At 50.3% G+C, this 11553-nt stretch overlaps 1 protein-coding gene across 1 annotated transcript in view; it reads left to right on the top strand.

The window, feature by feature from the left end:
• The first annotated feature begins 3767 nt into the window (after positions 1 to 3767).
• Positions 3768 to 11553, top strand: part of TNFRSF21 (TNF receptor superfamily member 21) — a 68928-nt gene continuing 61142 nt past the window's right edge. Inside the window, exon 1 of the mRNA XM_048845675.2 lies at positions 3768 to 4156. Within this exon, the coding sequence (XP_048701632.1) occupies positions 4070 to 4156 (87 nt within the window). The 5' untranslated portion in view covers positions 3768 to 4069. The remainder of the gene's footprint in view (positions 4157 to 11553) is intronic.

Genomic DNA, 11553 nt, shown 5'->3' with positions numbered 1-11553 from the left:
TGACTGTAGCCGCCAGGGAGAACACTGGCTTTCTTCTGTTGAAGAACGTGGCCCAGAAGTTTATCTGAATTTGTGGTTTTAGTTTGTTTTCTCATGAATTTTGAGCAGCAGCATTAGGTACCGTTTGTGACAGGCAGATCAGTGCCAAAGAGAGAACTGTGAGCAGTTACCACTGAAATCTGCTAATTCCTGAGGTTATTTAAGGTTCCCATGTGAATCTCCCATAGGAACTACCACGGCCCTGTGCAGAATCTAAGCGGAATGGCAGCTATGGGTGCTCAGCATCTCTGAAAATCTGGTTGTCCCAGAAGAGGTGTGAACTCATTCATCTCATTGGGAGAATGTTGACTACAAAGCCTAAAAATGAGAGAGGTGATTTAATTTACCAAACCACAGCTGACTGAGTAGATCAGAAACATCCAGCTACTGATATGTTGAAATATATCCACTTGTGATGGGATATGCAGATCTTACACTGGACAACACAGGGCTAAACAGATACTCTGAGCTCAGCCAGCCCCACCCTGCCACACCTGCAAGCCATGCACAGGCTGGAGGAGTTAAAAGGGAGCAGAACAGCTCACATGTGGGCAGACTAGGGGACAGAACAAACCTTCAACCCTCAGTTCCTGAGGAAAGGGCTGAGGAAGGGCAGGAACTGCCTGAAAGTCCCTCCCTGAGGGAAGAGAAGGCCTAATCCTGATGCTCCCTGGGACTTCCCCTCCAGGGGCTGTAGGCCCGGGCACCCCATCAGTGCCAATGAAAGTTACTAAGGTGGGTCCTGAGGACAACCCAGAGGCTTTCTTTATGGTTGAGCAAGTGGCAATGGTAGCCTAGTGGTCACCCGACCAGTGGGCCACCATGTTGGTATCACACTTGAAGGGGCCAGTGCAGACCTTATACTGGGGGATGGATGCAGTGTTTGCCCAAGACTATGTGCAGGTGAAAGCAGTCATACTTGACTACCTCAGCATCATGGTGGAGCCCGTCTGACTGAGGTTCTATGGGGAGAAATACCCCCAGGGACCTGGCCCCACGTGGTCACCCAGAAATTAAGAGTCCTGTGCTGGAAGTGATTAAAGCTGGAGACTCAGACTGGAGTTATGAGGTCTGAGCTCATCGTGGTGGAGCACCTTGTGCACATACTTCTGGCTGGGGGTATGGACTGGGTGCTCAAATACTGGCCAGAGTTCCTCGCCGATGCAGTCCAGCTGACAGAAAATTGTTTAGCAACAGAGATGATGCTGACTGCCTCACACAAGCAACTGCCTGAGACTAAGGAGGCCACTTGATTCAAGGGAGAGCCCAACCAGGGGAACCAGCAATCAGACAGGAAGCACCAGCCTCTAAAGGGCCCAGCAGGCCACTGAGCCCTGGACTAGCCCCCAGTGGGGAACTCCAGCATTGCAGGCCTGAGCCTGGACAAAGAGTGGCTCTTGGGACCCTGTGGGCTCCTCTGCTGGGACTGGGGAACTGACAAGTCACATAAGGAAGGGCTATCTCAGATATTGGGTCAGAGCCAGCGGCCACATAGCCAGCAGTGGGGATTTGCTTTTCATGTTCCACCAAGACCACCGCTCCACCCCTTTGGCAACATGTGCAACAGCTGCTGGGGTGGAGACTACTGTTTCATCTTTGTGACAGCATAGAGCAGCAGCAGGGGCTCTTCCCAGGCTACATGTCAGCCCTTCCTTTCTCATGACAGTCCTTATGTACCCATGAAAGTGGCTACCTCCCTGGTGCATTTCTACTATGGGAATCTCCCAGGTTAGGGATGCCATGTAACAGATCCTAAGGTCTGAAATTAGCAGAGCATTGTGGAAAATAGCAGGAACTGCCAGTTTCTTTCATGTACGGATGATGGAGTAGCTCCTATGCAGACAAACAGCTTTCCATTGTGGGAAAAGGCCAGTAAATTCAGATTGCAAGAACACCTGCTCTGTGAAATACTGAGCCCACATTTCTCCAGCTTACTTACCGAATGTCATGTGCCACGGTGTCAAAAACCTTGCTGAAGTCTACGTATATTATGTCTACCACATCCCCCATCCATAAATCCAGTTACGTTATCAAAGAAGGAAATTAAGCAGGTTTGGTATGATTTAATCGTAGTAATCCAGTGATTACCTTTTCATCCTCCAGGTATCTGCAAATTGAATGCTCTAGTAGCTTCCCAGGTATCACTCAGGCTGCCTGGTCTATAATTCCTCAGCTCCTCCTTTTACCCCTTTTTAAAGATGGGCACTCCATTCACCCTTCTCCAGTCTTCTGGGACCTCTCCATGTCATCCATGAGTTTACAAATATTATTGCCAGTGGCTCCAAGATTTCTTTAGCTACTTCCTTCAGTACCCTGGGGTGAATAGCATCTGGCCCTGCTGCCTTGAATTCATTCAAATTGGTCAGAAGATCTCTGATATGTTCTTTACTTATCCTGATCTGCATCCCTTCCTCTTCATTGTCTATGATAACTTTGCTAGTCATCTGCTCACATATTTTTTGTGAGAAAACAAGCAAAGTAGGCATTGAGCAGCTCCACCTTCTTATCATCCTCTGTTACCAGCTCACTTTCTCTAAAGAGCAGTGGACCCACACAATCCCTGATCTTTCTTGTCTGACATAGTTGAAGCACCCCTTCTTCTTGTCTCTAACATTCCTTGCTAACTGTAACTCATTCTTTACCTTGGCTTTCCTTATTTTTTTCCCTACACACTTGTGCTATTCCCATGTATACTTCCTTGGTAACATGCCCTTCCTTCCATTTCCTGTATGTATCCCTCTTGGTTTGTAGATAGCTAAAAGTTCCTTGTGTAGCTACATTGGCCTCCTGTGGCTCTTCTTATCTTTCCTCTGCATCGGAATAGCATGATCCCGCTATTGTAGAGAACTTTCCTGGCTTCTGTACTATGCCGGAGCAACCGGAGAGCAAAAGGCTCTGAGTCCTCAGTCTAACTCCCTTTACCTGAATGCCTGCCTGACCTTGAGGACTTCTCTTCCACTCTCCTGTGTGGCAGAGTCCTCAGAACCCTGATAAGGCTGGGCCTAGCATTCCTGGGAGGCTTAAGCTCCAGTCTTGTTGTGGTCACTTAGGAGAGAAAGGCTAGGGGTGTCCCTACTCCGAGGTACTCTTTCTACACCAGCCACTGAAGTCAAGAAGAGTCCCAGCCTATTCCTCACGTGTCCCAGGCCTCCCTCCCAGGACGTGGCAGCGCTGTGGTGGTCCCACGGGCAGGACCCCTGCTGTTGGGGTGGCCGCATGCCCTCAGGCTCTCGTGGCAGGACCCGACTCCCCAACATCAGCCCCTCTCTTCAGTTCACATTTCCCTCTGCCCCCTCTCCAGTTTGGCCTTCAAGGCCCTCCTGTCTGGAGCCGACTCCCTCCACTGGGCCCTCTCCGCCCAGGCCCCCATCTTGCTCGCTCTCCCCAGCTGCTCCCCACTCTTGGCTCCAGTATTAGGTGTGGCACAGGGAGTGTCTGCTCTTCCAGCTAAAAGGATCTTGTTTGCAGCCCACTGCCCTTGTGGGATCCCTGCTCCAGGGAAGTGGACTCTCCAGATTTTCATTGACTGCAGTAGGCTTGGGTCCCTGGGCGGGGGAGGGTCGGAGTGCCACCCCCAAGACAGAACGCTGGGGGGGGCCGCGGTTCCCTCCCCGAGTGACGCAACACAGGGAGGCCCCGCCCCTTTCCGCCTCACGTGTGTGTGCCCCGCCTCGCCCTCGCGCGGCTCCTCCTCGCTCCGCCCCGCCGCGCGCTGCTAGTTTGAAGCCGGCCGGTGAGGCTGGCGCAGCCCCGCGGTAGCAATGGGAAGCGGGCTCCTCGCCCTGCTCCCGCGCTGCCTGCAGCCCGCGCGGCTGGGGCCGGAGGGCCGGAGCGCCGCGCAGCCGGGGGTCCCCGCCGCGCGCTGAGCGCCCCAGGCCAGCCCAGGACGCCGCGCCTAGATGGGCTGCTGCTCCGCCGTGCACGCTGCGGCGCCGGGCGAGGCGCGCCCCTCTCTGCTCCCGCTGCCGGCCGGCCCCGGCTCCATGGCGCTGTGACATCCCCGCACCCCGCCGCGCCGCCGCCGCCAGCCATGGGGGGTTCTGCGGCCCGCCGCGCCGCCGCCGCCGCCTTCCCCCGGGCCGGCCGGAGAGCCGCAGCCATCGCCAGCCTTCTCCTTGTGAGTGCCGCGGGGGCAGGGCTCATGGGGATGGATGGATGGATGGATGGGGCGGACTACGGCACATGGCATGGATTGGGGGGGCTAAACCCATAGGGGGGAATTGGGGGAGCAGGGTACAAATTGGGAGGGGGGGCTACGGCACATGGGAGGATGGAGAGGGATGGATGGGGCGGACTACGGCACATGGCATGGATTGGGGGGGCTAAGCCCATAGGAGGGTATTGGGGGGGCTAGGCACATGGGGGGATGGGGATGGATGGACGGGGCGGGCTACGGTACATGGCATGGATTGGGGGGCTAAGCCCATAGGGGGGTTGGGGGGGGCTAGGCACATGGGGGGATGGATGGATGGGGCGGGCTACGGCACATGGCATGGATTGGGGGGCTAGGCACATGGGGTGGATGGGGGGGCTAGGCACATGGCAGGGCACGTGGGGGGATGGCTGCGGGAAGTAAGCGGCACATGGGGAAGGGCGAGGGTTTGGAGGGGTGGGGTGGGCGCTAATGGGGCGCTAGGACACGGAGGGTGGCTTTTCAGGGGGCTGGGGTCGATGGGGCCCGGGCTGGGTGCGGGGTTAGTGCACACGGGCTGTGCATTGCGGGTTGGGGGCCAGCGCACCGTGGGGCTGCTCATGCAGGCTCGGGGGCGGGCTGTGCATCGCTCGCGGAGGACGAGGCGCCAGCTGCCCGAGAGGCGGGGGGCCGGCTGGGGCGATGGGGGCTGGGCCGCGGGCCCCTTTGTCCGGGCTGGCCCGGCTGTTGCGGCTCGGCTCTTTGCGCGGTGCTCGCCCGGCCCGCGCAGCCGTTTGTTGTCGCTGCAGTGAGTCATGGTGCGATGCTGCCGGCGGCGCTGCGGCGAGACCCTGGGAAACACCCCACCCCGAGCGGGCACCATTTCCCCCCCTACCCCCTCCATCTGCCCGGCTCTCCCCCGCGGGCAGGTGCCCAGAGCCAGGGGAGGGCGTTAGCAATCCCTCGGCCCCAGCCAAGAGGATTGAGGTGGAGCTTCCTCCTGCATCCCCTGGACTCTCTGCCTCCTCTGTGCATCTCCCGGGAACAGGATCCTAGCTGGCGTCTCCCACTGCCCAGCAGTGTGGGGGTGGATGTGTTGCCTTTGGGGTGGCAAAAAGTCTGTACTGGTGATTGGGTGGTGGGGGAAGGTGGATGTGTTGCTGCTGGGATCTCTGCACAGTTTTGCGCTGTTTTTTTTTCCTGTGCCTGCCTCCTCCCAAATCTGCCCAGGGTGGTGTCACTAGGATCAAAAGGGTGGAATAGAGAGGGGGTTCCTCTAGGCAGACTATTAGGGGAATCCTTCGTGGCAGTGAGAGAGGTATTAGGCTGTAGAATCGTCTCCCCGGGGGAGAGGGTGGAAGCCACAAGACTCTGGACTTCAACAACTGAACTTCTAAAATATTAGACGAGGTAGCATAGGGGACAATCCTGCATTGGCAGGAAAATAGATTGTCCAGTTTTCTAGGCCTCTGCCATCTCTGATAGATGTCACTCCTTAACCCACAAATGTGGCAGTTACGGTAAAACTTATTGCATCAGAAATAAAACACAACTGAGATTATGGGAAATTTAATAGAAGTCAGATGAATTAATCCCCCACCATTCCAAGCATCCTCCTCTGTATTTGCCAGCCTCATCTTGAAGACATTTAACAGGGCTGCATCTTGTGCTTGGCTCTTGCAGGGTTGATCAGTACAAGGCCCCTGTACGAGACTTTAGGAGGTGACTTGTGATAGCATGTATTATAAACCCAAGTGAGAGATTTGAATTTCTGATTTTAATCTGGATTCATAAGGAAGCAATTTTGCTGTCTAGACTTACGAACTCTTGTGAGGTTGGTACAGTGAGAGCTCCCTCATTCTGAGCGCTGCTGTTGCTATGGCACTGTGTATTCAGCACCTTACCAGGGAAATGTGAGTTTTTGCTGCAGTCCTTGTAGAGAGAGAAGTGAAGGCTCACCACATCTAAATGCTGTTGGCTGTCTTAAATTAACATTGTGCTCAGGCTACAGAACAGTTCAGAGTTCGTTTGAATGTTTACGTATGCAGGTAAGGCTTTAACACACAGACTGCCCCATTTCCTTTCCCAGGAGACACCAGTAAATTGGTATGTCAGAATTAATCCAGGTGGATGGTAAATAATGTACTCAAGTGAACTGTATAGCGAAGGAATGTTTGTTTTCTGGATCAGGGTGGGTGTTGGCAAGTCACTGCTGGCTCTACGAGAATCCCTCGGTAAAGAAAAGTTATCTAAGATCATAAAGGTGTTAAATGGAAAACCGAATGAATTATTCCTTCAGATAAAAGAACACTAATTTTTACACCATGTTAAAGATTTTTCAGAAAATAGGTCAGATTAGGTTCATAAATTGCCAAAATATGGTCGTCATAAGGGCCTCATTCTCAATCATAACAAATGGTTGAGCAAATCACCCTGTAGTAAACAGCAACAAACTACAGAGAACGAACTACATTCCCCAGGCTCTGAAACTTACTGACGGTGTTTCCCTGGCTATCACTTGATCATACTTGATAACTTAATTGATCTGACAGACTAAATGGTTAATGATCCGTATCGCCTTCTTGGAGGCTTCTATTCAGAAAAAAAAATCACTTATAAAAATAAAAGGCCTGTTCATAGTTTTTACCGTTGGTACAAACAGTGCAACTTGGCTAGTGGTTCTGAAGCTACAGCTGGCTATCTGATCAGTCAATAATTACCTTATGTAACCTTCTTGTGTTCATAATTGTTTACCTTGGGTCATTCCTAACAGTGTCATTTAACATGTAGCAGGCGGTGACTCTTTCAGATTGCTGAAAGCAATGAGTTTTAAAGGAGCCTACATCTACCTTTACTTCATCAGTTTTCAGTCTTTTGCTTGAATTCTCCTACTTGTTGCTTTGTTTCTCTTATCAAGGCAGGCAGGGGGATTTGAGGGTGCTGCTTGTTGATTAGTGGCCTTGGGAGCCTGTTCCTATTGAGGTCTGAGAGCGTTGCCATTTATGATGGGACAGGATCAGTGCCTGCTGTTCAGAAAGTGCTACAGAAATGTGTAGTCCCCTGTACCCATTTAACATTTGTCTCCTTTCTCCCATGTGTGCTAGGGTAGTAACTAACCATTACAGCTTTTCCTTGTCACACATTGTCTCTTCAGGTGGGGACTGAACGAGGCCTTGCTACTGTTTCATCTTATTAGTATAGAACAATTTTGTTGCATATTCCTTAAATTTCATTATTCTATGCAGACCTAAAAAGACTATTGGTAGGTTAGAGCAAAATTCATGTATTCTCTTAAAACCAAACCCAATTAGAATATCTTCAACACTTCTGCAAATGAGAACTCATTTGCTTTCCTTAAGAACCTCCGCATCATTAAACTCGAGTTAAAATAAATAACTTACAGCATATTTTCTTTTGTAGTCTCTGTTTAAGACCCAGGTTATCTTAGTTGCTTTGCTTCCCTGTCTCTTGGGGGTGGAGGAGAGAATGGAAACAGACCTGGAGATTTTACTCTCCAGGATAGAAGGTATCCTGTTCTCTGCACAGGTGGCTCTTTTCAGACCCATAATGTAAAGGAAAGCAGGCATAGTTAGGGAAGCTAAAACCACCAGCAGCTGGGAAGAGGAAGTGTCCAAACAAATGGTCCTACATGACTGAAGGGAAAACATGTATTTGGTGTGTCACCCACTTTAATACAGGTGACAGAACTTAGGCTTGATTTAAACAAAATTTAGTAGCATAAGTGAAAATGAATGATAGCAGATCATCCTTGCATAAATGAAACTACTCATATGGCTTATTTAACAAGTGAAAGGTTTGAGTACCAGCCATGCCGTGTTAGTCTGTATCTGCAAAAAGAAAAGGAGTACTTATGGTGCCTAAGACTAACAAATTTATTTGAGCATAAGTGAGCTGTAGCTCACGAAAGCTTATGCTCAAATAAATTTGTTGGTCTCTAAGGTACCACAAGTACTCCTTTTAACAAGTGAAAACTCACTTTACTTAGTGGATTGTCTAGTTCACTCTGCTTGTACAGGATTTTCCCCATTATACAGTTACTAGTGATGTTCAGTTATGTGTGCCAAGTGGTGAGATTTTACCATTTCCCTCCAGAGGCAATTCCACAGACTAACAGCTGTAGCATCAAAGTTCACTGCTAACTATAACTCTGTCCTTGCCTACGCGTCAGCTCTTGTTTCTACCAACTTACTGTCATGTGCACCACACTCAGATTTTTTTTCCCCATGTGCTTTCCTGCGTTTACCAGTGCCTTGATTTCCCCTTAGTAACCTTGAGTGTGTGTGAGAGACATTACAGAAATAAGGTGACACAACAAGGTCCTGAGGAGGTCATACAATCTAAGGGTCCCAAGCCACTTGTCCTGCCAAAATTTCCATTGGCACCGTTAGCAGATTCGTTTGGGCAAGGAGTCAGTCAGGTTCTAAATTGGACAAATCATGACGAAGTTGTAGGAGGATGAGTATCGCAATAGATACAGTATCTCCGCCCTGGAGAGCTTGAGGACCAGTCTTGTGAACACTTACTGTTGGGCTTAGTGCTTACTGCCATAAGTAAGGCAAATTAGGGCCCAGTGGCAGAACTGGGCCCTAATTTGAGACAAAGAAAACACTTGGGGTAACAAGCAGAGCATGGAGGTGAAGAGGAAGGAATATTGAGGTTAACAACAAGCATCAGGAAGCTCTGGTAGCTCAGATGAGTAATGGACATGTCCCTTTCAGTTTTACTGCGCACTCTTAGGGTTTCTGACTGACGAGCTTTATTATGTTGCCTGTGCTTTTTCGGAATCTGGGCAAGAGAGCAGCAATAGAGAGCCTACATAGGAGTCTGTGCAACATTCCATAGTGGGAGAGAAAACCAGGTAAGAACTGGGCTGAGCAGAGGGCATGGGAGTGGGGGACTAGGTAGAGAAGAGTAGAATTGTGCAGTGGAATGAAGGTGAGAGTGACAAGTTTGACTTTGATGTGGAAAGAAACAGGAGCTAGCGAAGGGAATCAAATAAGGGGTAGCATGGCCAGAGCTGATGGAAACAGCGGGATAGCCAGCCTGAATTTCCCCCTTTCCCAATTTGTCCTAGTTAAAGCTCCCTTCTAGCACTCCAAAGTGTCTCTGTCCTGCCTTGATGTTTAAACCCTTAAAATATCTGAATGGACTGGAAGCTCATGGAAGTGCACCTTTTGACGAGAGAGATGTGCTGGCACGCTGCGTTATGACTGAATGAGAACTGCTCTTCCAAATGTAAACCAGCTCTTTTTGTGGTGGAAAGAATTGGGGTACCAACTCTTATTCACGCTGGATGCAGAGAGCTTTTCTCCCCTGCTTATGGCCACTTCAGTGACATTATTGGGCACTAAGAACAGTGCTGATGCAACAACTTGAAATCTGATATACTGACTAGATGCGTCTTGCACAAGATAGATTTTTTTTTCCCCCCCTCATTTTTTTCTCATGCAGTCCACTCTTTGGTATTTGAGTAATGAATTGGATTATGCTTCAAGTTTCAGTTCATTATTGCTATGCTCCTGCACATGGGCAGTGAGTATAATAGGCCAGGGGAGGTTCTGCCTCTCCTGGTGCTACTGCCAGACCCCCCCCCACCCCCCCCCCCGTTGCAGGGTTTGGGGGGAAGTTTTTGATTATGCCCCATGCAGGTTTCAGGGCGGCCAAGGAGACAGTATGTGCTATTCAGCTTCCTCTGGACTCCATGGAGATTACTGATGAGCCCAGGAAGCTGAGTAGCGTGTTCCGTACCACCACCTCAGCCAGCTGAGACCTGCATGGGGCATATCAAACAGATGCTCCTCCAGGCAGGGGGGTGTGTGTGTGTGGGGGGGGGTGCTTGGGGCTTTGGCCCGGGGCTCCTCCAGGCAGGTGGGGGGGGGGGTGGCTCAGGGCTCCAGCCATAAGGGAGGCAGGGGTATGGGGCTCCTGTCATGGGGGAGGGGCGGAGCTGGGGCTCGCCTCCCTGCATGGGGGCTCCACCCGCCACCTATGCTCCTGCAACTGTTGATATGAGAAGTATTAGCTTAGTCAGCTACTTCAATCTGATTTTTGAAATTACTAAGCAAAGTCATGGGAATGAGGAATCTGTTATCAACACTGCCTTAATTTTTAACTAATGTCCTTTTGTAGTTCCTGGCTGTCGCATTGTCTTCTTGAATCTTTCACAAGCCAAGTGACACAAGCATTGTTTGCTTTGTGTGCTGGCGGTCCGGGTGGAGAACAAAACTGAATAACTTCTGGATGCCCTGTATACAGCCCTGGCTTCCAAACCATTACCTCAAGCTTTTGTGAGTGGTGGCCTGCACTTCCTCTGGTACACACCTACCCACCTCTAACTGGCTGTGTGCCTGGGCTATTCAGAGTTCTTATCTCCTCGCTAGTTAGTGCATGCACAGGTGAATGGGAGACTAGGCAGTGTCTGATACAGCAAAGTTTTCAGTCTGGCAAATTGGTACAAGTGCTCAAGATATCAGAATCCCAGCTGTATGCTTTCCCTGCTCAGACTTACTAGCTCTATTTTAATTTGTAGAAATGCTCCTATGTTCCAGGTTAAATGCACAATAAATAAAATGACACATTTCCATTCAAATGGAGCTCATGTTGATTAAAAAATGCTGTACAGAGGGGCTGCTTCCTTCTTCCCTTAGAAGTGTAATTGTCTATACAAAGGCTTCAAGCTGAAAATAATTGTTACTAACCTATCCCAATTATTTGTATTACGGTAGTACACAGAGACCTCAGTTGAGACCTGGGCCCCACTGTTCTGTAGCATAGGGGACAGTCCCCACACTAAAGATTAGGGCTTGTTTACACTTTAAATGCTGCAGCGGTACTGCATTAGTACTTCAGTGAAGACACTACCTACACTGCTGGGAGGGGTTCTGCTGTCACGGTAGGTGCTCTACCTCCCCCAGAGGAGGTAGCTAAGCTGCCAGGAGAACTCTGTTGACCTAGCACTGTCCAGTGTAGACCAGGCTGTAGGCAAGATAAGAGTGGGAGGGGACACAGAGGTGAGGTATCACTTTGGACAAGGGATGGCAGAGCCAAGAAGAGACCCTGGACTTCAAGTCCAGAGTCCCAATCTAGCGTTTCATCCACTGGACCAGACTGAATGTGCCATGAGAAGAGCACTCGTACACTGAAAAAATGAACTAGCTGGCCCTACTAGGGATAGGGTATAACTCCAGGAGTGGTCCCTTTCCCATCTTAAAGTTAATCAAGTCCACTGTTACAGCAGAGCAATTACTCTGCTCTAGTTAACATGAAGACCAGCTTTCCTTTTGAAGCTTGGCTCTTCTAAGTTCCCTAAAATCTAGATGATTTCCAAATTTCAAGGCAATGTGAGTGGTCTCATGGAGTAC

Source organism: Caretta caretta, chromosome 3, assembly GCF_965140235.1.
Source record: "Caretta caretta isolate rCarCar2 chromosome 3, rCarCar1.hap1, whole genome shotgun sequence".
Classification (NCBI taxonomy): Eukaryota; Metazoa; Chordata; order Testudines; family Cheloniidae; genus Caretta; species Caretta caretta.
Note: the sequence above shows the minus strand (reverse complement) of the source record. Positions and strands in the feature narration are given on the sequence as shown.